The 27,396-nt window shown below is 39.1% G+C and overlaps 3 protein-coding genes across 4 annotated transcripts in view; 2 read left to right on the plus strand and 1 right to left on the minus strand.

Moving 5' to 3' along the window:
• LOC101167394 (ephrin type-B receptor 5) overlaps positions 1–9,426 on the plus strand; it is a 38,561-nt gene extending 29,135 nt beyond the window's left edge. Inside the window, exons 6-19 of the mRNA XM_011485415.3 lie at positions 1,097–1,252; positions 1,622–1,893; positions 2,288–2,369; positions 3,442–3,566; positions 3,665–3,827; positions 5,043–5,157; positions 5,247–5,302; positions 5,498–5,614; positions 5,690–5,937; positions 6,039–6,257; positions 6,340–6,489; positions 7,601–7,785; positions 7,875–8,033; positions 8,149–9,426. Of these exons, the coding sequence (XP_011483717.2) occupies positions 1,097–1,252; positions 1,622–1,893; positions 2,288–2,369; positions 3,442–3,566; positions 3,665–3,827; positions 5,043–5,157; positions 5,247–5,302; positions 5,498–5,614; positions 5,690–5,937; positions 6,039–6,257; positions 6,340–6,489; positions 7,601–7,785; positions 7,875–8,033; positions 8,149–8,254 (2,153 nt within the window). The 3' untranslated portion in view covers positions 8,255–9,426. The remainder of the gene's footprint in view (positions 1–1,096; positions 1,253–1,621; positions 1,894–2,287; positions 2,370–3,441; positions 3,567–3,664; positions 3,828–5,042; positions 5,158–5,246; positions 5,303–5,497; positions 5,615–5,689; positions 5,938–6,038; positions 6,258–6,339; positions 6,490–7,600; positions 7,786–7,874; positions 8,034–8,148) is intronic.
• Positions 9,427–12,641: 3,215 nt separating this feature from the next.
• On the plus strand, positions 12,642–21,472 carry LOC101169560 (transient receptor potential cation channel subfamily V member 5). The gene is made up of 17 exons (XM_004077959.4): positions 12,642–12,735; positions 12,865–13,011; positions 13,096–13,193; positions 13,271–13,393; positions 14,249–14,389; positions 14,523–14,621; positions 15,637–15,812; positions 16,141–16,287; positions 16,373–16,452; positions 16,543–16,678; positions 17,562–17,648; positions 17,730–17,806; positions 17,902–18,067; positions 18,180–18,246; positions 18,367–18,635; positions 18,712–18,818; positions 20,970–21,472. The coding sequence occupies exons 2-17, from the start codon at positions 12,881–12,883 to the stop codon at positions 21,208–21,210; spliced, it is 2,145 nt and encodes a 714-aa protein (XP_004078007.1). The 5' UTR covers positions 12,642–12,735; positions 12,865–12,880; the 3' UTR covers positions 21,211–21,472.
• Positions 20,076–27,040, minus strand: LOC101169809 (early activation antigen CD69). 2 transcript variants are annotated; one of them, XM_011485416.3, is made up of 7 exons: positions 26,844–27,040; positions 26,570–26,659; positions 23,315–23,413; positions 23,114–23,179; positions 22,756–22,907; positions 22,542–22,639; positions 20,076–21,864 (listed from the first exon to the last, which is right to left on the minus strand). In XM_011485416.3, the coding sequence occupies exons 1-7, from the start codon at positions 26,929–26,931 to the stop codon at positions 21,738–21,740; spliced, it is 720 nt and encodes a 239-aa protein (XP_011483718.1). In that variant the 5' UTR covers positions 26,932–27,040; the 3' UTR covers positions 20,076–21,737. The 2 variants fall into 2 exon arrangements, with proteins under 2 accessions (XP_011483718.1, XP_004078008.1); XM_004077960.4 differs by lacking the exons at positions 26,570–26,659; positions 26,844–27,040 and adding an exon at positions 23,480–23,669.
• Between the last annotated feature and the right edge of the window lie 356 nt (positions 27,041–27,396).

Consider the following 27,396-nt stretch of genomic DNA (forward strand, 5'->3'; position numbering starts at 1 on the left):
TCCAATATCAATTTTTTTAATTTATTTTTTTGTTTTTTGCATTTCACTTTTTGCATTTTGGGTAAATTACTTGTGAAATGCCAGATATACTATTGTAAAAAAATACTTTCTTATAAGGTACAAAAGTTTACAGCACCATGTTTCTGATTAACCATCTAAATCTGAACCTTAATGATTTTAAACCATCATTTAAGATATAATGTTGATTTGTGGACCTTTTTTCTGGTGGAATGATTTATCAGACTAACCAGCAGCCTGAACTGCCTAAACATTGGAACAGGAGAGCTCATAAATTAACTTTTGTGTTCTCCTCCTCCTCCTCATAAAGGTTTTCTATGTGTGATTAAGCCCAATGCTGGCTTCACTTTTAATACTTACTGTCCCTGTTGATTTACTAAAATGGTTGATCATCATTCACTGCAAAAATCCTGTCTGTGGCAGAAGTGCATTTAGACACTGCAGGATCTCTGCCCTCATCCTGACACTTGTCCCCTGAATTCAGAAGCAAATGACAGTGCAGAGTTGAACTTTTGAACCAAAGGTAGCCACAAACCAAAGTGACTCTTAACTCCAAAACAGTTACTGATTTATTTTTCTGCACAAAACCAAGAGAGGGATGTGCTCTCTGGGCTGAGCAGAAGACATAACATTGGGATCTCTTTTGACAAATATTTTTTCTTTGTGCTTCTTCCGGTTTATTTTTCTAAATGAGTCTATAAATCAGTTAGTACAGGCGGAGCTTCCAATGGAGAGTCTATGGTTTTGTTGCGTCTTTCTTTGGTGTCCATAATTGGCACCTTTAAGAAGGAAGCAGCAATTCTGATATGGATGAAAGGTCAACAGCAAGAAGAGCAGGACAAACGGCATCATTCTCCTTTAATTACAGGTCTTCATCATAAGGATACCCCATTTTTTTGATTATTGTATTAACATGTTTTTATATTGTCTTTGCTCAAGTGTCAGTTCAACAACAGCCCCTTTCATAGCTCACATAACCAGCTGGTTGGCCTCATAAGGATCACTGATTTTCCTCCTTATGTGATTTAACAGAGTGAATACACTCAGCCATCCTTGTCTGTTTTTTGTTTCTCCCCAGCTTGTCCTGTGGGCTACTTCAAGTCAGTTCCTGGCTCTGTTCCCTGCTCTGTGTGTCCCTCCAACAGCAGAACCAGCCAGGAGGGATCAAGTGTGTGTGAATGTCGCAGCGGCTTTTATCGGTCTGCTAACGATGCCAACTCCTCTGCCTGCACAAGTGAGCTTTGTGTGCATGTTTGTTTATATCCGGCCTTCTGGGATGCGTGTAAGAGCCTCACTGGAGTCATTTGTCATCGGCTGTGAGAACTAAGACGCAGTCACGAGCCAACCTCCATTTGCTAAAATGAAAAATGTAATCTTTACTTTGTAGCGAGGCAAGTCGACTGTTAAGTTTCTGCATTCACTTAAGAGAAATTGCTTTGTCGTGAAACTTTTTATGAAGTTCTTTCCATTACTCATACTTTGATGAATTACTTTGCCAGCATTCAGCTTCTTTCATATCTTAAACTTTTCAGCAGATGCTTCAATATATACGTGTCCACCACTTTCAATAAAATTTCAAACCCCTCCTCTTTTCATTCCACAGCTCCTCCATCTGCACCAGTCTCCCTGACCTGGGAGTATGAAAGCGGTGATGGCGGGGTGTCCTTAAGATGGCGCCCTCCGCTGGACATGGGAGGACGCAGTGAAGTGTGGTACGGCGTGGTGTGTCGGATTTGCCCCTCACCCACCTTCACCAATCCGACGGCGTGCTCATGGTGCGGAGAGGGCGTCACCTTCAGTCCCTCCCAGACCAACCTGAAACAAACCAAAGTCACGCTCAACAACCTGCTGACGCGCGTCACCTATCTTATCCAGGTGCTGCTTAAAGACAACCTCTTCTTTAAAAGAGAATAAAACCCTGCCTGAAAAAGAAAACTATACAAGTGGTGGATTTTTGCAAAAGCGTTTCTGATCTGCTTTGCAGCCAGTAAAATAACCTGTGAAAACATAAACTTTAAGCAAAGAACTTTCATCAGTTTATAAGCTCCAGATCTGCAAATACCCACATGTATTATTTATCTCAACACAGCTCAGCTAAATAATGGCTTATTTCTTATTCATAGAGAGCAAATATTTCCCATTAACCAGTATGTGTTGACTTGACATGGTGAATGCTTTGTGGTGTTTCTGTTTCCCCCACATATCATAAATCTCTGCAGAGAGAAGCTTCCGACTCTAACACTTCTGCGTTTTTTATTCGTATGAACAGGTTCAAGCCATAAACGAGGTGTCAGCTTTGAGCCCTTTTCCAGCTCGATACGGGAGCATCAATTTCACCACTAGCCAGTCCGGTGAGAATGTGACAAAGAGGAAGTAAATGATGAGATGACACAGGAGGTAGCAGCTTTGGGTATGGTGATGTCTTTGAGTGGATTTGCTCAATGTGCCCGTGTAGGGGCACTTTCAGCCCCTCTCCCTTTCAGCTTCATCTTCTCTGTCGCCGCTCCCTGGACAGGAGGTTGCTTGGGGTTATAGTATCCTGTCAGATCACCTTATATTCTCTGTAGAGGAAGAAAGGGGCAAATGAGTGATGGGAGGAAAAAGAGATGGGCAAAAAGAGAGATGAAGGCAAATGGATTCCGAATGGGCCAACGTGCAGACAGAGGCCACCATCAAACAGCCTGTCGGGAAGGAGACCCCAATTAAGTAAACTGAGTTTAGTCTAACTAAAGTTTTGAAGCCACTTCATTGGTCAAATTAAAGAAAATTATCTTCTAGAAAAGTGGTTGTAACCAGATCGTCCTTGATGCTTCAGATAAAATACTTTCAGACTCTTCTTAACATCGCTCACAACCTCTAAAACACTGCCCCCATGTGGTTTACAGTTCCAGTGCACCCTCTCTCCAGTGCAGAGAGGGTGTAACAATTCATTTTAATAACAATTTGATTCATGTCATACTTTGTAGTTGCCGATACAATTTATCAGTCAATATTGTTTTTTTTTAATTCATCTTATTCGATCTGATTCACTGATCTAAACTCGATCCAAAACATCTTTAACCAAATATTCAACCAGTGTGACTCAGAGATAAATACCAAGATAATCAAGTGTAAATTAAATATGTGAACAAACAATAAAGTTAACATTAATTAATGGTAAATCCATTCACAGTTTAGTTTTATAAAATTCGGCCCACTGTTGTCCACATTACAATAATCCAAACGTTAATAAACATTAATAAACCTACAGTGCCTCAGTCGTATTAAAAAAATATCAATATAATCGATTTATATCATCAACGATTTTATAATAGGTCGATTCAATTAAAAATTTACCTCAAACACATCAATCTAGTTGAATTATAGGGATATAAATTGACTCACAAAATATTTAGACAGTCGTTTCTTTCTTGTATTTCACAGTTCCCAGCACAGTTCCCATGATGCACCAGCTGAGCCGTGCTCCAGACTCCATCACTCTCTCATGGCCACAGCCAGACAGGCCCAACGGAGACATCTTGGAGTATCAGCTCAGATACTACGACAAGGCATGTCTGCACGCTCGCCTTTTTCTGCACATGTTTGTCCTGCTGCAGTGAAACTGAACAGCTTCCTCACTGGCGTCCCCTCCACGTGTGTCCCGCAGGCGTCAGACATGGACGGGGCAATGACTGTGTACAGCGAGACCAACACAGTGACCGTCAACTCCCTGATTCCTGGCTCCATCTACGCCTTCCAGATCAGGGCCCGCAACGAGCGGGGCTACGGCCCTTACAGCAACACCATCTACTTCACCACGCTGCCTCTGGGTGAGGCACTCATTCAGCACATTACCATAGACATCAGGGTCTAACAATGTCTGACAATAAATGTAACAAGCCGAATTTGCATAGGGTCTACAACACTACAACAACGCATTATTCATAAAATGACATTGTGTGAATAATAAAGCATTTGTATTGAGAATTTTCTGAAAGGTTAATGATGGAAGCATAAAACATGTGAAACCGTCAAAACTGACTGACAGTTTGGCCAATTAGATCACTGCCTTTATTTAATGTATGACAGCAGCTGTTGGGAAACATGCTTGTTTGGAGGTTTACGCATGCTGTCAGTTTAGCTTTGATGCAGAGGGTGAAGGCACAAGAAAGCAGACAGGAAGTGGAAAAAAACCTCCAGAAAATGTCAAAGGAAGCTGTCAGAAAATCCTCAACTGCACTCGTTTTGCTGTTCCTGAGTGCAGAAAACCAACAGAGACTTACACATTAAATATAGACTGGAGTAAACAGAAAACATGCAACAGGTGTGGTAATTAACTGATGATTATACTGGTATTGGGATCAGGTGTGAGAAATTAATGAGACTTTAATGCAAGATAAAACAAAAAACACACACAACAATGGAATATTTAGGAAAATGAATCTCCAACTGTTTTCAAATCAGAAAACACTTGGATGAGGAAAACTTCTAAAAGATCCTCAACCCTCCTTGGAAGGTTAGGAAGAATTCCATTCTCTTTGGAGGTGTGGTCATACACAGTACAGTCCAACAAGCCATTAGCTATTTTCTTTGTTTAAAAATCAAAGAAAGGACTACAGTTATCATTTATTGTTGCTTTTAAAACAGAGCAACAATTAAATCTAGTTTTAATAAACAGAGGCATTAATTTGTACTTTAGCTTTCTAGCAAATTCAAATTGCATTGAGTGAACTCTCAAATGTTTTCGTAAACGGTAAAAAAACAATATACTTCCACAGTTTTGTTTGTATTACATAATCATTAACCTGTCACACACCTAGCATAATTACCGGGAACAGTTGGAAATGTAAGGGCTAAACTGCAGGGAATTGAAAAGAGGTGTGGCCAAGGAGCACCTTAATTAATGAATCAAAGTTCAATTAAGACAAATGAGTTGTTTATCTTTGTTAATTTAAAAAAGCCTGTGACTGGTGTGATGAGCCACGTCACTGTTCTCCTGAGACTTCAGGACTGGTCTTGATCCTCCTCCTGTTCTCTCCCCACAGAGGAGCATTCCCAGCAGATCCAGAACCGACTTCCTCTGCTCGTGGGCTCCGTGATGGGTGGAGCAGCCTTCCTTCTAGTTGTGGTAGCAATTGTGGTTGTGGTTGTGTTTCGCAGGTAGGAGTCTTACACGTGTGTGCAACCCTGAATTCAGCCCGCCACCTTATTTCCTGAGTAAACGGACTCAGTTTTCATTCTCACTGCAGCAAGAGAAGGGAGAGTCCTTACAGTGACAGACTGCAGAGGTACATCAGTAACCGCGGTAAGACTCACTCAAATCAAGTTTCCTCAAGTTTTATTTAACTTTAAGCAGTTTAAATTAAATGAAAACATACAAAGTTAAACATTTAAAATCAAACATTTATTTGATATATTTTTTAGATAAATGTTTTTAATTAGACATAAATGTCAAGGGGAACAATAACTCTGTCATCCAAACGTTGCTTTTTGTCTCCAGGTGGAATAAAATACTACGTTGACCCATCAACATATGAAGACCCCAGTGAGGCAGTTAAAGAATTTGCCCGTGAAATAGACCCCGCCCACCTGAAGATTGAGGAAGTGATTGGTGCTGGTAAGTCTGACCTTTGTCATGTTTCCTGACATTTTTCCAAACGTTGGAGAACCTTTGGTTTCTTCTTCCCTGCAGCCCAGTTTGGTGAGGTTTCCCGAGGGCGTTACCGCCCTGTGGGCCGCAGGGAGGTGTTGGTGGCAGTCAAGACTCTGCGCTGGGGGGCGTCTGACAGGGAGAGGGGGATGTTCCTCAGTGAGGCAGGTGTCCTGGGGCAGTTTGATCACCCAAATGTGCTGAAGTTAGAGGGGGTTGTCACCCGTATTCCTCCTGAGAGGATCATCACAGAGTTCATGGAGAACGGGCCCCTAGATGCCTTCCTCAGGGTGAGAAGCCGTCACACTCGGATTGTTCTGGCTGACACGAATTGTCAGACAAATAAAAAAACACATTCTGCTCCGGTCCTCCTTTCTCTCGTTTTCCGTAGGAGAATGAAGGCCAGTTCAGCGTTCTTCAGCTGGTCGGGATGCTCAGAGGAGTCGGTGCTGGGATGCGTTACCTCTCAGAGAGAAACTTTGTCCACAGGGACCTGGCAGCCAGAAACGTCTTGGTCAACTCCAACCTGGTTTGCAAAGTGTCCGACTTTGGCCTCTCCAGGCTCATGAGGGGCCTTGACCACAACATCCCCACATACACCGCCTCTCTGGTACAGTCTGGGTTGTAAAAGCTACTGTTTACAATTTCTTTTAGTCTCTCAGAAATAAGCGTTGTCTGCTGTCCTCCATCAGGGCAGTAAGATTCCTGTGAGGTGGACAGCGCCTGAAGCTTTCCAGCATCGCAAGTTCAGCTCAGCAAGTGATGTCTGGAGCTTTGGCGTTCTGATGTGGGAGGTGATGTCCTATGGCGAGCGTCCATACTGGGACATGAGCAACCAGGAGGTGAGTGTAATTAGGAAGAAAAAAAAAAAAGATTTAAATCAAGAACCAAGAGAAATAAATAAAATCCCAAAGCAGCTCTGAGACTTTACAAATTTTTTTTCCCTGGGAACAATTGTCTGCAGAATTTTCCCCCAAATCTTCATGTGGTGCAAGTTTTTCCACACCATTTTTTTTATTTCTTCAGGCCCTGTGCCATAATTCTTTCTTCTCCAAGCTTCTCTACATTTTTTGTTCTGTCAGAGAGGTGATTCTTACCTGATATCACCCAAATCCAGACTCTTTCCCCTCTCAGATGTAAAAGCATTGCCGTGTGTGCCCTTACATTTAAACCTTTGCAGCTTACATGCATCTGCTGAAGCAAATCCACCACTCCTGCAACATTTAGGTCTGACATTACCACCAGGGAAAGTTTGAACGTCTGCAGGCCTGGAATCAGCAGAATTTTCCACTTTCACACTTTTCTGTGGCTTCCTCCACTTTATGTGGGCCACCACTTTGTTGCTGAGTTGATGTTGTTCCAAAATGCTTCCATCTTCTAAAAGAAAACCTACAGCTGATTCAGCTGGAAGGAAATTTCACAAACTGTCAGCTGTGGCATCTTATCACAGAATCACTTGAAGTCACTGAACTCTTCAAAAGAAAATGTTTTTTTGCTTGCCAAAAGTAAACCAACCTATAAAAAAGTATGTTTCTCTTTTTTTTTTAAAGCTGAAAAATATAATTGTTTGCATTTAAGCGGCATGTCTCAGTCTTAATGTGTCCATTTCTTAATTATTAGCCCTTTAAGAGACGTGTAAAATGAATAAATGCAGTAAAGAGGAATAAATGTTGGAACAATGCTCCTTATATATATTATTTTATTTTTTATGGAAATACCAAAGCAAAACTTTAATAAAGTAAAACTGAATAAATATAATTATGTATTATGTAATCATTAAATATAATAATATAATAAAGAACGGATTAAAATCTTTTGTAAATGCTTCGTTTTCTTTCAGTAATTCACTTTATGAAGCACAAAATTGCAAACAGCTAAAGTCTCCATAGATGCCATAAATCTGTGCTCAGTGACCTTTTCGTCCATCCTCTGCCCCCCCATCTGTGTCTGCAGGTGATGAAGGCTGTGGCGGACCAGTATCGGCTCCCCGCCCCCCATAACTGCCCCCCCGCCCTGCACTCACTGATGCTTCAGTGCTGGCAGGCTGAGCGAGCGGACCGGCCAGGCTTCGACTCCATCCTGTCGTCTTTGGATCGCCTCATAAGACACCCTGCCTCCCTGAAGGCCGAGCCAACGCGGTAAGCCGCGGCTTCTGGAGACCGCTGAGCAGGTGGCAGGTTATGGACGCCGTTCTGGAGCGTCACACTCTCATTGTTGACATTTGCAGAAGCTGCTCACAGCCGCTCCTCAGCCCCACTCCCACAGACCTATCGTCGGTGGTGACTGTCAGTGATTGGCTGAGGGCCCTGAGGATGGAGAGATATCAGGATGAATTTGATCGAGCTCATCTTGACTCTTTGGATAAAGTCAGCAGACTTGTTATTGAGTGAGTATCAATAAAGCAGTGATGACTTTATTTCTAAAAAATGCATTAAAAGCAATGTCTTTTATTGGAAAACGTTGAACCCCATGAGCTGGAACTCACTCATAATATTCCTCAGGGATCTTCAGGGTCTGGGCGTGAACCTGTTGGGACACCAGAGGAAGATCGTGAGTGCAGCCCAGCAGCTCAGAGCCCACCTGACGCAGGGACAGGTGGAGGTGTGAAAACTACCCTCAGCAGAGGCTGTGCCACGGATCGATAAAGTTTTCACTTTTTTCTGCAACGGCTTTTTTGTTTTGATGGAGCACACTTAGGGAGCACTAGGAAGAGTGAAAACTGAGAGTCCTAACAAGTCACCCAAGACTGAAATCAGAGAGAAGGATGCCCTCAGGAGTCACAAGTTCAGGTCAAAGGAAGGAGGAAAAAAAGGCTTACAAAGGATTTCAAGAATTTTACTTCTGCAATATTTCTTTTTGCTATTGTAAGCATATTTTTCCCGAACTATAGGCTCAAATGTCCCTATTCTCAAAGTTCAGTCCAACTACACAGAAAAATTGCAACTTAAGGACAAAGAATTGCGTGACGACAATCAAACCCCTCATGTGATTTTCTTTGCTTTAGTTTTAAATTAAAAACTCTTTAATGTGTATAAACTGCCCAGCAGCAACCCATAGAGACTGAATGAGGGCCTACCATTCATGAAAGCAATGTTTCCATATTTTTTATTAAACGTGTTTTCGCAAATTTGCCATAAATCACCAGTCCAAAGTAAGTGATGCAATCTCTTAGGTTGGGAATCACTTATGGCCATAAAACTGGTCATTTCAAACCAATTTCTTTTAATGATAAGCCATTTTTGGGCTCTCTTTTAAAGGGCATATTCAGGCTGAGCAAGTCTGTTCACCATGGAGCTCCTCAAGCAGAGCACTCGTTCTGTCACCTGAGAGGCAAAACACAAGCATCCATCTCTGATGAAGAGAGTTCACCTTCACCCTCCTCAATGTGTAATTTTCACACTTCACCTCTAAATGTTTAAATTGCCTGAGTGAAGACGCTGAGCCGCTGGTGAAGGTGTGAAAAATGGACAAAATCTAATCTCATTCACACTCGAAGGAAAAGGAAAACCGTGTAAGTCTGAACCCATGTGTTGTGTGCATGAGGCAGCGCTGCTGTGTGCAGCAGGATTATGCTGTTCATGACCCTGTGTGTGTGTGTGCGTGTGTGTGCGTGTGTATGTGTGTGGGGGTGTGTGTGGATGTGTGTGTGTGTGTGTGAGCGTTTCAGGAAAGTGTGTCAGGCTACACACATCACTAGCTGTTTACTTGTAAAAGTGTTACCACAACTCTGTATTTGTGAAAGAATTTGTAAAATAAATATGGTTTTATTTAAAAAGTGGCATCAATATATTCTTTTCTTAAATAGAATCAAGGATTTAAATCATTTTTTATTCAAAAATTAAGTTATAAAGCTAATAAAAGATAATATAATAATAATATCAGAAATGCACAGTGATGAAAATTATTTAAGGAATATATAAAACTAAAACTGTTACCAACACATTATAGTAGATATTTTAATCACAAATTAACAAAAAATGTCATACTTTCAGCTATTACCCATGCTTTTAATGTGATTTGTCTTTAAATATTGAGCTTAAAGCATCTTTCAGCAACTGCATGCTGTAAAACTTTCCTATTTTATCTTTTTATGGAAAACTTTTCTTAAAACTGAACGTCCACTTTGACATACCTGTTTCACCTTGTCTGTAAAGGTTTGTTCCATTAGTCAGCAAGTTTATGTAAAATCACAGACCGAGATCTGTTGAGATCAGCAGCGGTCCATGAACATGAACCAACCCACATGACCAGCAGCTGCTGGTATCGGAGACATTTGGGCTGATAGCAAACCCATAAACATAAGATTACACCCTGCAACCTTCTGCCATTTTTTTCCTTTCTTTTTCATTTGCTGCGCACATTTGATCTGTTTGGCTTTGAACCTACAAACACAGTTATGAATAAATAGAATAATTGAATAAATTAATGCTTGATGATTTTGATCAAACACCAATGATTTTAGGAGTTCAAAGTTCAAATTTTCCACTTTAAAATGCTCCCTGGAAAAAGAAATGGACTGAAAACTAGGAAAATAATATTAATATTAAGAAGAAAATAACCAGAAAGGAGTCAAATGATCTCTGTCCATGCTGCAAATCATTTTTGACTAACAAGAAATCCCACGATAAGATATCAAAATCTAGAAACAAGGAGTTCCATACAAGCATCCGAAAAGGGAAAATGAGCCAAAGAAGCTACTGAATGTCACAGCCCAATAATAAGTATTTCTATGTGAGTACTAAGCCAATGGTTTGTAATTTTAATACATTTCTAACTGTATTTCATTTTAATTACAGTGAGAAAAAATAGTTTTTAAGTATAAATAGCTAATTTTAGAAAAAAAATGTTAGAAAAATTAGAAAATGATACAGTACAAGTTGACCTATTTGAATTAATATCAATAAAATCTAATACTAGCATTTATTTTCAGAACATAAATCTAAATTTTTGTTTCCAAAATAATGAAGGAAAGTCTAACTTGTCAACATGTATTTAACTTTAAAAGAACATCCTTACAATTGAACCAGAAAGTGCAGTTTGAGGTTTTCTCAGTCTTAAATTAAGTTTTTCTTTTGTCAAGAGTATGGAGCAAAATGATTTTGACTCATTTTGACTATAATTTTTTCTATTTCTAGATCCTAGCTCACAACGAGACAAAAAAAATCTCAACAGTGCTGATTTTAAGAAAAGCGTGGAATGGTGTAGAGCTAAGACAAATTAAAACACCTTCAAAGCAGGAAAAATATCCTGATTGTCTAAAAACCTTTGCATGTAATAGTTTGTTAAATTAAGAACTCTTGTTACAGTTAAGTAAATTTAGACTTCAATGAGTGCTGAGCTGTTCTTAGAGCCTCATTTTGCATTTTCTTCTAAAAATGTTTTTGTGTCACTCATTCTGTTTTTAAAAATCTAACAGCTGATCATATTTTTACCTTTAACTAATAAATGTAGATTGTGAAGCATTTTTTTATTTTATTTAACAACTTTTCCTAAAGACGTTGAAAAAAATTAAGAAAGAGGAGAAACTTTTGTCAAGGAATCCAGAGGTTATTGCGTTCAAAGCTTCAAAACACTTCAAATACTTAATTTCTGAAACCTAATTCCACCACTAACAATGATTCAGAAACATATGTAGTTATAAAGAGGTTTAAATGGATTTTGAGGAAAATCACTGCAAATAATTGGGTGTAGGTCAAGCCGGTTATTATGTTAGGAATTGTTTTCTACCGTTTTGCCTCTGATGATCATTTAGCAGGGCGGCGGTAAATCAGCAGGTGTCCAGCAGTGTGAGGGCCCCAGATGTGCGTTTAATAATTGTTTTGTGTGGCATCCCAACTCAAGTGGACGCAGCGTCGCCGTTCAGAAACAGTGAGCAGCTTGAAACCACAAAATCATGTTTTTATGCTGTTATTGTTTCCCCATAAAGAGCTTCACGGTGTGGAAACCATCGGTCTTTATGACACAGCTTAAAAACGCTGCTTCCCATCTGGTAAACAGCTATTATCTCCACAATACGAAATGACGGTCCCATCTGCAGCCATTACCACAGCCTCCTATAGAGTTTTTTTCACAACCTTGCTTATCCTGTGGCTCACCGCTCTTTAGTCATGATCTATAACAGGAGCCGAAAAATACCTGCACGCTACAAACCTGACCAGAAAAGTTGTATAAGATGAATGAATCAGATGTTTACAGATAATTCGCGATTTGAAATAAATTTGTGTTTCCCTCTGAACTTTTAGAAAGGAGTTCCTCTTATTTAAGGAACCTGCTTTTACTCCTGTTGTCCATCCACCTTTGAAAGAAAGTGACCTTGTTGGATAAGAGGTTGGAGCTGTTAAATGATAATTATGGTCTTTAATGAGCAGCTATGAGCCTATTTGTTTTCCTACGGAGGAAGCGGGTGTTTGTGTGAACAAGATGTGACACGTTAAAAAAAAACAAAAAAACATATTAAATCCTCAGAAATATTTCCCTTTCAAAACAAATTAAAAAAAAAACTTTTGGCCTCAGTGAGAGGTTTAGATTACAGATCAATGACCAAGCAATTTCCAAACAAGTTTTTTTTTTAACAACACTTCACTAGAAACAGTGACCACTATGCAAAATCTTCATAGCGGTCATGCAGGTTTTGGTGGTGGCTGGAAGAATGCAGATCAGCCTGAGGAAACCAGTGGTGTGTCCTGGGGTCAGAGACTGGACCATTATCAGGTGAACCCTGATGATTTTATTTATAAAAATGCATTAAAAGCAATGTCTTTTATTGGATAATTTGAAATCATCATGATGAAGGACCTCCTGGTGAGTCGAGGTGAAGAACACAGCTTTCACTGTGGGATTACTGAATGGAGGGTGAAAGTCCACCTGCTCATTACTGCCTCATCATCTCTGTCTCACCTGTCTGCTCTCCACTCATCCTCCCTCTTCACCCGCCTATTGTCAATCCCGCCACATGTCTCCTCCCTCATGGTCAGGTCAGATATATATATACCAGGGATGTCACAGAGATTTCACTTCTCCAAAGGGACACTTTACAGGTTCTGCCTCTAAGGCTGAAGGCCAAGGAGAGTTGCTTTTATTGTTTGAGGGTAAGAATGACTTTCTTTTTTTTCTGATTACTTTTATTGTTTCTAATGAGATTTTTCAAGTAGAATCTAAAGAACACTTTTTGCATTTCTCTTTGCTTAAAGAGGTCAACTATTTTTCTTGTCTTCCAGTTGAACAGAAAAGTCAATGTCTCCATCCCTGGCCAGATCAGCTCCCAGCGAACTCAACCACTGGTGGACCCAACTGAGGTTTCGTCTCCAAAACAAAAAAGGATGGAATGAAATGTTGGACGAGACATTTCTGCTCTACACAAAAAAGTAATAAAGTGGTCAGCTTTTTGTCCAACCTTTGGCCCAAAACCTAGTGACAAATTTTTCACGGTGCTTCCTTCTGTTCCTCAGCACAAATGACATCCCTCTCTTCTACGCGGCCAAAACTAACAGCGTCGGCTGCATAAAAAAGCTTCTCAGCTGCGCATCCACCAACATCTTTGAGAGAGGTGACGTCACCTTGTGTTCAAGCAATGACACGCGGTTGCCACGGCGGTACCGTAATGTTTTTCTCATGTTTTTCCAGGTGCCCTTGGAGAAACAGCTCTTCACGTTGCCGTGATCAATGACAACCTGGATGCTGCTGTGGCTCTGATGGATGGAGCCCCGGAACTCATCAATGAACCCATGACCTCCGAGCTCTTCCAAGGTGCAAACTCCCAGATGAGGGGAAAAACAAATACTTTGGAGTTTGAGTACTACTGAATATGTGAGCTCTGAGCTGTGCCAAACAGGGGCTAATGGACGATAAAAGGAATATGACCGGGGAAAAAAATGTTTTCATGCTACAGTGATGTCACAAAAACATGACAGACAACAGCTTTAACCCTTGTGCTATCCTAGGCAGGTTAACATTGGAGTGGGGTCATCTGGACCCCACAAGACAATGCGCTGAACCTTTTTTCTTCAATGAATTGTGATCTTCACTGGTGTCCATGGATTACATGAAATCCTCTCGACCTTTATCCACCTTTGTCATGGTAGGAATAACACGTCAATGTGAGGGTGGGGTCATCTGGACTCCATAAGATAGCACAAGGGTCAATAGTCAGGCCAATCTAAAAAAAAGGTGTCAAACTGAGTAAAAAAAACTCCCTTAGTATTCTTTTCTTTGATTTGACAAAACAAAAAGCAAAAATACTGAACGTAAACCAGTTTTAGCAGATGTAGGCAGTGGGTGGACCATTCTTTAGCATTTCAGCAACACTTTTGACATGCTAATGAACAGTGGCTTCAGTCTGGCTCCACATTTCACTTTCTCAAGAGGGAAAAACTAATTGCACCTTCTTTTCAATCCATGATGACTCCAACTTTCCATTAATTCAGAGCTAATGTAGCACTTTTACAATATCAGATCTCTACCAGCTGTAGACCCCTCGAACCCCTGTTCAATGGATTTTGGCCAGTAGCATTTGGGGCCTATACTGCAGTGAAATCCAATATTGTTCCAATTGTACTTATAACTAACCAACTGTTGCATTGACACAATTCATGTCTTGGTCAGGTGTCACTCCTCTCCACATCGCCGTTGTGAATAGGAATATCAATCTGGTGCAACACCTGATCAGTCGCGGTGGGGATGTGTGCACGCCTCGGGTCACCGGTTTGTATTTCAGGAAGAGGATCGGAGGACTCATCTACTATGGTAAATCAGAAATTAGCACAAAAGACTGAGCCCGAAACACACGAACACTGAAACTTGAGGAAGATAAAATGCATTGCAGCCTTTTCGTACAAAACGACAAAGTTGACTGTGTTATTATGCTCTTGTCTCACAGGTGAGCATGCTTTGTCTTTTGCTGCATGTGTTGGAAATGAGGACATCGTCAGCATGTTGATCGATGCGGGAGCCAGCACCAGAGTCCAGGATTCCAGAGGTACGAGGGCTAAACATGGAGTTAGATGGGATATTAAGACAATGCACTTACATCTGATAACAATTCACTCTTCACAAAAGAGGAAACTCCCCCATTTACTAATGTTTTCTGTTCCATCTTTTGCAAAATTATAGAAATGTGTCAGTTTAAAAGCAATAATTTGCCATTTTCCATGTATTTTTGCCATATTGTATCAGTTTAAAATGTTTAACTGTTTTTTAAACAAAAAAAAAAACGATAAAAGTTTGAAAACAAAAATATCGAAAGCTTAAAAAAAAATCTGTCATGTGTTACAGCAACCCAGCTGTAAACGTGAAAAAAAAAACACCAGTGTGAGACTAGTGTAAGAAAAAGACTGTGTTACAAGGAGAACACATTTTTATTAGGAAAAAAAAAACACCAAACTGAATAAATATCACACAAAAATGCTTCAGAGAGAACAACATCTAAGAAACAGTAAGGACTTATTTATTAAAAAGTACGTTTTTCAGAGCGTATACAAAAAGTAGACTTTTAAAAACATATTTAGCAGAATACTTTTAGGCTAACACGCCTGACAGAAATGATTATAAACTTCCAGGAACTTGTTGCTTGTTGCTTTAAGTTTCTATGCCCCCCCACCCTTCTAAAATCATCCCCCCCCTTTTTTTTCCTCCCTTTCTTTTGTGCCCTTACCCCCCCCCCCACCCTCTTTCTCTCTTCTTCCCTCCTCTTCTTTTCTGTCATGTCCAACAAAAACTGATTCAAAAGTAATTAATAGTAATAAAGTTTAGCCTAAATCACAAAAGGGGTTTATACAAATAGACACCTAGTGTGTCAGAACAGTAACCTGTGTAACAGTGAATATGTCCAACACAAGAGGCCTTCACCTTTTATCTGTTTGCTCAGCTGTTGAACAGGACAATTAAAACAAAACAAAACTTTGAACCCACTGTGACAAAACAAAGCTGTGAATGTGTGTGAATCTTTTGTGCTAAATAAAATTTAAAAAATCTACTCCTGTTTGATCTTTCAGGAAACACAGTGCTTCACCTTCTAGTTTTGCAGCCCAACAAGACCATTGCCTGTCAGACCATGGACCTGATCATGGCACGTGATGCAGAACTGGATCAGCCGGTGCCGCTGGACATGGTTACCAATTACAGAGGTCTCACTCCATTCAAACTGGCTGCCAAGGAGGGAAACACCGTGGTAGGTGTGATGGATGATGGGATTCACATGGTGGTAAACAGAAAGACTGAGTATTTTGCTAATAGTGAAGCTTGGTTCACCAAAGATTAACTTAAAAACATGTGACCAATCTAATTTCTTTTGTTCAAAAAACAAATCTGTTAACAATTTAAAACTGTTGCTCTCACTAAACGTTAACATGTTGATGTCATACCAATCTGACCTCAAACTATGTGCCTCTTAGTGGTGAAAGACAAACATTACATGACAGTTGCCAAAGATCCACAAACCACATTTTCTACTCGAGTGCATAAAATAAAATCTCTGTGGTTTCTTCTGATTCCCTCAGGTGTTTCAGCACCTGGTCAACAAAAGGCGTGTGATCCAGTGGAGTCTGGGCCCTCTGAGCTCCCATCTGTACGACCTGACAGAGATCGACTCCAGGGCTGACAACACGTCCGTGCTGGAGCTCATTGTGGCCAGCCCACGGAGAGAGGTGAGAGACAGAACATCCTTCAGGCAAATCCCACACCTTCTAAGCAAAAGTCCAGAAGAAAATAAAAAAGCGTTTTGTCGTCCAGGCAAGAGGAGTTCTGGAAGTGACCCCTGTGAGACAGCTGGTGAGCCTGAAGTGGAACCTTTATGGAAAACATTACTTCAGGTATTTGTTTGTGAGTCTAAGTCTAAAAAAATAAACATCAAACTTGCATTTAGTGCTCTTTCATCTAATTTTGCTCTTTTTTTGTGTTAGGCTGCTGCTGTTCCTCTACATTCTGTACATCGGGTGCTTCACACTCTGCTGTGTGTTTCGCCCCCTAAAGGACATTCCAGAAAACTACACAAAGTCAGATTCAGACTATACCATCAAAATCCAAAAGACACTCAAAGTAAGATTTCATCACACAAAAAGTTTAACAAATAATACAGAAGTTGCAAAACTTTACTTATTTTACATTTATGTGTTCATATTGTCAAGTTTCTTTCCTGTCAGTTTTATCAAGTAGTGATTTAATGTCTTTACGCCTTTTTTTGCCAAATAAAAACATTGTTTCATCTGAAAAAAGTATGCTCTTTCCATAAATATATCCAATCATTTATATTATTTGTGTTTTGAACTTTGCTCAATCTTGTAAATTCTACAGCAGCAAAAGGATGGGAGGTTGTTTAAGAACTAAAACATAAATATATATCTGATGCATTTCTTCCAATTAATCTCAGGAGTAATCAAAGTAGATTAAAAGCATAGATATAGAACAAAATTAGGGATAAGATTGTGGTTGATTAATTACAATCTTACCTTGTTCAGTGTTATTTGTAATAAATAACTTTCTTGGTTCATTATAAAAAGCTAAGAATGAGATTTTTTCAAAAATTCCAAAATCAAAACATTAATTAACCAAAAAGTGCTTACTTAAATCTTTAGGAATGGTTACAATAGTCTCATATTGGGGATTACATATTTCTAGTGACAAATTAGATTAATTTATAATCTTTTTTAAGTGCTTGAACAGAAATTTACCATAAAATAAATCTGTTAATCTTACAGTTTAAACTTTTTATACTGTTTCTAAATGTAATCAACTTTAATTTGTATTATTCTCATTAACTCATAGAAACACATCTTTGACATTGTATATTTCAAAGCTTAAAGAGCCACACCCACCGTAGTTTGGAAAATATGATCTACACAGTTGTCAATCTTTTGAAGACACTAAACATCTTGATTTTATTCTCGTAGAACATTTCCACTTTGTGTCTCATTTTCCCCAGGAAAGTTATGTGACTTACTCGGACAGCCTGAGACTGGTGGGGGAAGTCATCAGCGTCCTAGGAGCTGTTCTCATCCTGTTTCTGGAAGTTAGTGTCTGTCACAAGTTCTTTTTTTGTGTTCCTGCTTCTTTGGACTGACCGATGTTTCTGTATCTTCTGCTCAAACAGATCCCAGACATGATCAGAGTGGGAGCGAAACGCTACTTTGGCCAGACGGCACTGGGGGGCCCCTTCCATGTCATCCTGTAAATCCAGCTCCGTGCAGAAAAGCAAATGTGTTGATCTTTGTTGACGTTGGGTGACAAAGTTGAACCTTGCTGCTATTTTCTTTTTTTGTCAGCATCAGCTACGCCTCGCTGGTGGTGCTGCTGTGTGTGTTCAGACTTTGCGAGGTGCAGGGCGAAGCCGAGGTGATGGCATTATGCTTGGTTCTTGGCTGGTGCAACGTTATGTTCTTTGCCCGAGGTTTTGAAATGCTGGGCCCTTATGTCATCATGATTCAGAAGGTAACATAATGTTTCTTCACATTGTTTCTTTTTTAAACTGTTGGTTTGGTTCAAAAAGGTTCGCCTACTTGTGTTTTCAGTCTGAACAACTTTGTCTCTTGTTTCCTCCTAGATTATATTTGGTGATCTGACAAAGTTCATGTGGCTGAGTCTCATTGTGCTTATTGGGTTTTCCACCTGTGAGTAAATTCCTGGCAACATTACAGACTTTATCTCTTCTCCAAAACTGAGATTAAAAGTAATAAATGACTCTGTTTGGCCTTTTTTCCCCCTCTCATTCTCTTGAATCTTCATTTCAGCTCTGTGGATGGTGTACATGACCCAGGACCCCAGCTCCCTCCCCATGTATCGCTCCTTTCCCATCACTCTCTTCTCTGAGTTCGAGCTCAGTTTGGGGATGATTGATTTGCCTGTCGACCACACATTGAAAACGCCCTCCATTGTCCACGTGGTCCATGTCGCCTTCACTTTTGTGTGCTCCACCTTGCTGATCAATCTATTGATCGCTATGATCAGTGACACAATCTGGAGGGTGGGCCAGGAGAGAGACGAGCTCTGGAGGACTCAGGTAAAGCACAAACATCTGGCTCAGGACAAATGCCGTTCTGCTAAGTCATGGTTACAGCTGAGATTCTGTTGTTCAGGTGGTGGCCACAACTCTGATGCTGGAGAGGAGGCTCCCTCTGTGTTTGTGGCCTCGGCTTGGGGTGTGCGGGCTTAACTACGGCCTAAAGGAGCGCTGGTATCTCAGGTGAGACAACACTGCAGCAGCAGGAGCAGAAAAAAACAAGTTCTTGATGAAGAAACATTTAGAACACATGTGTCAAACTCAAGGCCCGGGGGCCAAATGTGGCCCTCCATGTCATTTTATGTGGCCCGCGAGAGCATTCAAGTTTTTATTTTCTTAAAATAAAATTAAAAAATTGGTTTGTATTTATTCATATCCAGGGGGAATCTGACTTGAAATTTGGGATTGGGAGCATTTATACATTAGGACTTAAACACTGTCCATATAACCTAACCTGACAGAATCAAATTTAAAAGGATTTATGCTGAGTAACAATGTGTTTTTTATGCAACTGTAATTTTCACTTTAAAAGGTTTTAATAAATAAATAAATAAATGAGTTTTTCAACATTAAGGAGTATTTATGTTTATTTTTCATTACATTTAGTCACATGTATAAGTTATATCTGGCCCTTTGAGGACAGCCACTATGATGATGTGGCCCTCAGTGAAAATGAGTTTGACACCCCTGATTTAGAAAGAGTCAAACTGCAAGTAAACTGTAATAATGACACAAAAAAAATACAGGCCTTCCAGCCACAGTGGTCATTAATCCACTGCAGTCAAGAGTCATGCTGCGCTGTGAAAAATACCTGACCTTAGTACCTTAAATCTGTATGAAATGTTGATCAAACTGGAAAGCAAAATAAATTAAAATTAATTTAAAATCCTGTTTTGAGGTTAGCTAAGAAATGATACAACTAAAAACTGCAGTTCATTTCAGTACAATTCAGTGTATTTATAGCGCCGGGTCACAACAGTCAACTGAGATCGTCTTAAGGCGCAGTAAGTGTTAACAAATGAGGAACACGATAGATTATCTGATTCTTCATAACTTTTGGACTAAAACACAGTGAAAATAAACAAAGAGCAGCTCCAAACATCTAACCTTATTTGTTAAAGTTGACCATTAATTAATTAGTTCATGTAAAGTCAAAATAAACTGGTGCATTTAATTCATCGAATCTAGAGAGTTCCTAGAAAATGGCTGAAAGGCTCCACAGAAATGCTGTGGTCTTCAGATTTCTAAACATGGGCATCACTTCCTTAAGCTCAAGTCATTTGAAGCTTCTTTTCAAATAAATGGTTTCAGGGTTTATGGAAAATATCTGATGTTTAATGGTCACAAAATATGTAAAAAATCAAGCAGCTGAATAGCTTGAGCACTTGCAAACTGGTCTTTGGAGTTCTGTAGTTTTTACAGAAGAGATGACACAAAAGGAAAGAATTCCAGAATTCTTTATTTAAGCATGTTTGCTACTAAAGGTTAAAGTATTTAATACAGATTTCAAAAATAGATACAATCCCTAATATGAGAGTGGACATTCTTTATTTACATTTAGGTGTTTAAATAATGATTCTGCAATTTGATTGTTTTCATTTTACACATAATCAACATCTTCAGACAGATCTGCAGTGTCACTGCATGTTCAGAGTTAGACCCTGAGACCCCCGACGGAGTGATTTTTAACAGGGTTTGGACCTGGAAAAAAATGAAAGTAAACATGCTAGTATACATAAAAAATGTTTTAATTATAAAAGGGTTGTTTGAACTTGATTCAGGAGTGGTAGTCATAACAGCACGATGTTATCACTGAAGGTTAGACTGGAAAGGCCAGTATGGAATAATGGTCAGTAAGCAAAACTGAATCTCACAGATAAACTGTCAACATTTCCCTGAATCTTCAAATGATTTTAAGAGTATAGGGGAAGTGTTTTTTCTCAGAAATGAAAAAGTCCGTAAATGCATTCTCAGTTCTGTTTATCATTTTGTTACAAGTCCACCGCAGTATGACTCAGTATTTGGTGTTGTGCTGCGCGACAACGTCGAGCGTTATAAACACACATGACACTTTAAGGTGTGACACCCATCTTTCTTCTATTTATAGATGTCTTATTATCACATCAGACTGATGCTTTCATAAAGATACATATCGTAACTCCAAAACAAATAATGTTTTTAATGGATTTAGAAAAGAAAAAATGCCACTTAGAATAACAAATGTTTATGTTTTGCTTGATCTAAATATATTGTTCATATTTTGTGGCTGCTTTTATATCAAATTTTATACCTGAACAGGCAATTAAACACAGTCATCTTTGTACTTCTCTGCAGGGTTGAAGACAGAAACGATGCAGTGATGCAAAAAATGCGCCGCTACGTCAAAGCCTTCTCCAAAGAGGACGAGAAGCAAAAAGAAGGGCTGGAAAAGGCAGATGTGACTCTCAGATCTCAAAACAAAAATAGTATGAGGAGCAAGGCTCAGGCTGGATGGGAGGTGATTCGTCAGAGCACTTTGGGTCTGGAGATGGAGCAGGAGGGTCCGGAGGAGGACCAGAACATCAAATTTGTCTAGAGGGAAATCTATATCCTGCTTTTTTCGAGTGCTTCCACAAAGCTGTGACCAAGGTGTGAAGTTTGATGCTTTTGTGAACTTAAAGAGGAGGAATTATTTTGGTTTTTATGTAGTCAACAGTGCAATTATTTCTGCAGTATTATACCATGAAAGAGTGTGTTATTTTTGTAGCAATACCAAATAATATAGTAGTAATATATGCTGAAATAGAATGTAGATTAAACGTATCTTATAGTTGAGAGTAAAACTGTCTTAAAACCAACTTCCACTCCTTCACCTTTATGAACAGAGTCATGCCGTTTGAAGGAGTGCTGTATCTTCATTTAAGCTTACAACGACTTAAGACGGAAGTATTAAAGAATAAATGTGCTTATAAAAACTTTAAAAACGGAGCATTTCTTGAATGTTAAACATGCAAAGTTTTCATCTAAGAAGCGTTTTTGTTCCCTTTTGCTAAATTAAAGTGATTAGATGTAGAAGTAATGATTGCTGAAGAAAATATTTTCTGTTTTAAAAACCAGATGACATTAGTACTCAATCTGACAGATATAGTAAGAGGCGGCTTGGCAGGATATTTTTGCCCAGTTCTTCTCTGCCGGATCTCTACTGTACAGCAAAGCACAGTCTCCGTTTCCTGGGTTGCTTTTCCAGTAACTGCAAAAACATAAATAAACACGTTTTACCTTTTGACAGAAAAGCTGAGAAAAATGGTTTTGTTTTGTTTTTATCTAGAAAATTCAAATTCAGAAAATTAAGAGCTTTTGTTCAGGGTAATAGGAGGAAGAAACCAGGGGAAGAATCTGCAGCGTACTGCCAAGGTTTGCCAGTAAATGAGAATAAAAGTTAAAAAAAGAATGTGTCAAAGGCAAAAAAGTGACAGAAGAGTAAAAGACGATGAGATTTTGCTGAGATGACATGAAACTAATTAAAAACCTGTAAACAGCAACAGGACACTGACTGGAATTTAGTCAGTTTGAGGAAAAGTACAAAGCTAAACATAGAAAGGGGTTAAGGGGAATTTTAAAGGAGGAACCTAATTTAATCCTGACAAAGATTTACATTTTACAGAGCGTAAAGAAGCCAAATCTAGCAAAAAATGTGAGAAAAATTTTTTTTTTCAAAAGCACTGAATCTAAAAATATTCCTGATAAATTCCATTCTGTCAGCTCTGGCTGTACCAAAAAGTTAGAATATGCAGATTTTCAATTAGCAAAGCTTACTCAATTTTAAAGTTACATTTTTTTTTTAAACATTTGAATGTCAAAAAATAAAAATAAACTCCCAGAATAAAACCCCACAACCGGTTGACCCAGTGTTGTTCTGTTTTTCACCTCTTTTCAAGCATCTTGTTGTCGTTCCACTTCCATTCAGACTGATCCTGTTTCAGTCCAATCCAGTAGTTCAATTTCCCGTTCTTTGACAGAAAATTCTAGGAGATAAAGTTGAGATGATATTTATTTCAGAAGGTCAATTTTCACTAGATAAAACATATAACATGGTAATGCAATATGATACATGGAAGGAACCATATACTACTGGATTCACCTGGACTTCCTGGCTTTCAATAACAGCCAGAGATCCACCAACTTTGGTGCAGTTTGACTGACTGTTGTCCCAATTCAGCCTGAGTGTGGACAGGAAGTAGCAGTAGTTGCGATATGCGATCCATCCTCTGGGACACTTCTCACAGGCAGCCCCTGCACATAACAAGAGATACAATGCAGTAAAAGACAAGAAGTGTTTCACCCACACAAAAACACAAAGTAAAACTGTAAAATCATATTTAAAACTGTGACATATTCCATTATATTTTTGGAACCCTGCCAAAAAGACCTTTAAAAAAGGTCTTGCGGCAGTATTTTAGGAATAATAAGTCTTTGATAAAGTGAGGCGTCTCTCTCACGAGTGTTTTGGATGTACTCCATACACAGCCCCTCGTTGCACACTGCGCCCCCAGAGCAGACTTGGACTGAAAATTTAAAAGAGATGCAAACTCAGAATAAGGATTAAAGTTATAGTGTAGGTTAATCGAAATGTACAGTTCTGATGGCAGCCTAGGTAGTTGTTATTGTTGTTAGAGAGATCCATGGCTGAGAATACTCACGTTTCATTCCAAGTATGACGACCACCGCCAAAAGGATGAGGCAGATTACTAACAAGAATGCACACACAGCGCGGTACAGCCGTGCATTTCCTGGCAGCTCTGAGGAGGAAAACATGGAATAAGTCTGCGGATTCAACTTTGACAACAGAAACAGTTCCATCCTACCTTTCTCTTTCTCAAGTTCCACTGATAATTCGGGTGGGAGATTTTCCCCCAATTTGTCTTTTTTATCTCCAACATAGCTGCGGCAGAATTTTAGGTACATGGCAAAATATGTCTGCTGTTGTTTGCAAGGAAGTGTCGCAGCTGTGTGCTCCCTCTTCCTGTTTGGATCCCTCACAACTGTCTGCTACCCTGCAGCTTTAAGAGCCCCCTTTTTGTCTCATCGCCATAGCAACAACACAGCTTTCATTAGCATTTCATGGCACACAGTGCACTGTTTGTCCTCGAATGACCCACACACTGTAATCCGATTCTCTCTCAATCTCTGAGTGAAATGCAAAACTTGACGCAGACTGAGACACACTGTTATAAAACAACAGATAGCGTGTCCTCCAATGTCAGATCAGTGTTTGCAGAGACACAATATGCAGGGGTCATGCAAGATATTTATTTAAAACAATGATTCACAAGTAAAACAGCACAATGTGGAAGAAAAAAAACATGCTAATTGACGTTTTCAGCGAAAGAAACAACCAACAGGAAGTTGCAGGAAATGACCAACAGCTGTAGCTTCTTCAGTGTCCCAATATGACTTGAGGTCATAAAGGGCATCAGGCCTTGAGTCTGCCTTCAGAAGTATTAAAATGTGCACACTTCTTTTCTGTTTGTGAAATGAAGAATGATGGACTAGTGTAACCCTTGTGCTATCCTAGGCACTTTAACATTGGGAGTTGGGTCATCTAGACCCACTAGACAGTGCTCTGAACCTTTTTTCTTCACTGATTTGTGAACCTCACTGGTGTCCACGGATTACATGAAATCTTTCCACCTTTATCCACCTTTGTCATGGTAGGGAGAGCACGGCAATATAAGGGTGGGGTCATCTGAGATAGCACAAAGGTTAACCAGTAAGGGCTCACATGAGGACAAAACCGCAAAGCAAAAAGGAAATGAGTCAATACAGTTAAAGCGAAATTGGAATTTTTGATAATTGCACCAGCACTTATCACTGCGCCGGCTTCTGTAAAACAACCTTTTGCTTCATCATCTGGGCAAAAACAAGTGGTAAGCGATTAACTTTCCCTCTGAATTGATGCTTTATTCAACCCATCGGGACGATCAGCATATATATATCGCCGAATCTTGACTGCAGCGGTGGTACTGCGCGACGCGGACTATATGTTATATATATGTACTATATGTTACGTGATGCGGCGCGATGCGCCGCATCACGTAACATATAGTACGCTGTTTATGAGAAAAGTGATCCAAATCGGAAAAAAACAAGAATAAAGTACTAAAACTGATTGAAAAATATTTTTTTTTGTAAATGACCATGGTATAAGCGGGTTAATGGCCTTCGAAGTGTGCGGTTACTACTTTTTAACGCACCTCCGCTTCGCGTCGGACGGTTCAGGCTTCCACGGCATGCGTTAAAAAGTAGTAACCGCACACTTCGTCGGCCATTAACTCTTACGTAATACATTTTCAAAATAGCCTGATTTGTTTGCAGGATTCATTGTTGTTATTCTAATTTGGTGGGTTTAGCCCCATGTTTTTGAGATCGTACAGAAGCCTATAAGTAAAAAGCACAAAGTGCTTTAAAAATCCTAGAAGCAATAGACAATTATTTATTTTCTTATCCATTTTACATTTGATTGAGAAAAAGGTAGCAGGGCAGCAGGCTGATTTGCAGCCACGAGTTGTTCACTTCTCATAAATAATGATAATAAAATACAGGGTTGTGTCAGGAAAGGCATAAAGGTCTCTGCCAGATCACCTGTGCAAATTAGTGAAAGCTGATTCGCTGTGGTGACCTCTGAAAGATATGCCGAAAAGTGAACAACAACCAAAATGACAAAGGGGAATGTCTGGCCGAAATGTTGTGTTCTCACGCTTGATACTTACCAGGACCACGATCGGACCATTTTGAAGCAGCACGACTTTTACTTCAAACTAAAACAAGTTTTTAACTTTCAACTTTTAATGTTCAGCTAGCTTCCAGCATGGCTGAACTCCAATAATTCAGCTAAAACTTGACCTACCGTAATTGAACTTAAGCCACATGAAAGGCTCATTTCAAATACTTTTTTTTTTACCAGACTGAAACTAGTTGCAGACTTATAGGCAACATTTTCATGCATTTTATTTAAAAAAGAAATCCTATTTAAAAACGTCGTTTTGGTTTGTTTTCGCGCTAAATTAAATCATTTATGTTGGGGAAGTAGATGAAAGACAGCGACAGTCATTCGGCAAAAGATTTTTTGCACAGATATCAGATCAACTGAGTTTAAATAATCTACTGCCGTTTTTGCAAACATTTTTGGGCGGAGAGCACTAAGGCAAAAAAAAAAACAATTATGATTCATTTGGCAGGAACATCAGGACATGAAAGTGGCTAAAAATAAACTTTTTTAACTGAAACAAAATGGCAATACCCTACAAAGCCACATTCATCTTGCCACCGCAAAATGAGTCAAATGATAAAAATGTTTAGATCATTCTTATAGTCACATACATTAAAGGCTAAACATAATTAAAAAAAAAAATGTAAAAATCCTGAAATGTATGTAAAAGTCTTTGGCGCAGACAAAAAAAAACTCAACTCTAGGTTTTTCTATTTCTCTTATCCAAAGATTATTCATTACAAAAGATTCCAAAATCTTTTATAGATTTCTAAAACAAAATCACAATTAGATAACTTTGGTAATCTATTAATTATTTTAAGCATTTATTGTTATATCCAAAATTGGTTGTTGTTTTTTTAAACTGCAGGAAACTGAGAATTGTATTTCCTAGAATCACCAACTTTTAATAAACTAATCATTTGAATTAAGAAAAGACCAAAAATGCATGAGTACTCAGACTTTCATTTTAATTTCTGTTTCAAAATTCACAAAAGGGGGAAAGAACCTGCACGTTCTTCACTGAAGCTGTCACTCAGACTGGGAGACGTGTTGGTACAAGCTGTCAGGGTGTTTCAGTTGCGCATTGAGCAGAGGATGCATTTGTAATAAGACTCCCAATGAAACCTCTTATTATCAGACAAACATTAATAACTCAAGACATGATGCACTTTATATAAAAGTGTACCTTGAGGAGGCTTTGTCGCATGAAAAGCTTCAGAGTAGATCTCTTCACTTGGACTCAGCAGGGTAGAGTATTGTTCTTGATTTGCTTCATCTAAAGATTAAAATAGAGACAAACAAATTTTAGAAGCAACACCTGGCAGTCACTTCTAAAGTAACAACATATTTGTCAACCTATATATACACAGGCAAAAAAAGAAGATTAGTTTCTATACTGAAAAAAAATTAATTCAGATCAAAATCAAGAACATCAGGTCTTAAAAGAAGATTTTTCCCACCTTCAGTTTTGGCCTCCTGCTTCGGTTTCTCTGCTCTTTTTTCTTTGTCCTCTGTCTCAGCCTTTGCAGGGGCCTCTTGCATCTCCATTGCTTTGCACTTTTTGTTAACTTTCGATTTACCCGACAAGTCTCTGGTCAACTGACAATGAGTTGCAAAACCCTTTCTGTCCGCAGGCTGGACTTCAGATGACACCCAGTGTGGTCAAGTCAAACTTTTTGTTAAAAAGAGAAATAAAAGTGGGGAAAAAAAAGGTCCCCTTATTTAAGTGTCCAATCAAAAGTGAGTGATGGACAGAATTAAAAAAAAAAAAAAACTTCCTCACAGACATCTTTCGTGTCTTTGTCCTTCCCCTAAACCACATGTGAACCAAACAAATACTAACCTAACTGAGATGGTTTTAAAGGGAAACAGTTTATTCCGCTTAAAAAGAACCACACACGCTCAAACAAATACAGTTTATAAATACAGAATAGATCCTAAAAAATAATTTAACAAAATATAAAATATAAACGTGTACTTTTAACTCCTTTCTCTCTACTTCAGCATTTAAAT

The sequence above is a fragment of the Oryzias latipes genome, chromosome 16 (genome assembly GCF_002234675.1).
Source record: "Oryzias latipes chromosome 16, ASM223467v1".
NCBI lineage: Eukaryota > Metazoa > Chordata > Actinopteri > Beloniformes > Adrianichthyidae > Oryzias > Oryzias latipes.

What these genes read in the sequence shown, in the direction of transcription:
- LOC101169809 (XM_011485416.3), bottom strand. Translation starts at nt 26,931, where the DNA reads ATGGAGATGCAAGAGGCCCCTGCAAAGGCTGAGACAGAGGACAAAGAA. An exon ending in CGTCATACTTGGAATGAAAC is followed by an intron (nt 23,180 to 23,314) that starts GTGAGTATTCTC and finishes TTAAATTTTCAG; the next exon opens with TCCAAGTCTGCTCTGGGGGC. An exon ending in GGAGTACATCCAAAACACTC is followed by an intron (nt 22,908 to 23,113) that starts GTGAGAGAGACG and finishes TGTTATGTGCAG; the next exon opens with GGGCTGCCTGTGAGAAGTGT.
- LOC101169560 (XM_004077959.4), top strand. Translation starts at nt 12,881, where the DNA reads ATGTCTCCATCCCTGGCCAGATCAGCTCCCAGCGAACTCAACCACTGG. An exon ending in CACCAACATCTTTGAGAGAG is followed by an intron (nt 13,194 to 13,270) that starts GTGACGTCACCT and finishes ATGTTTTTCCAG; the next exon opens with GTGCCCTTGGAGAAACAGCT. An exon ending in CGGAGGACTCATCTACTATG is followed by an intron (nt 14,390 to 14,522) that starts GTAAATCAGAAA and finishes CTTGTCTCACAG; the next exon opens with GTGAGCATGCTTTGTCTTTT.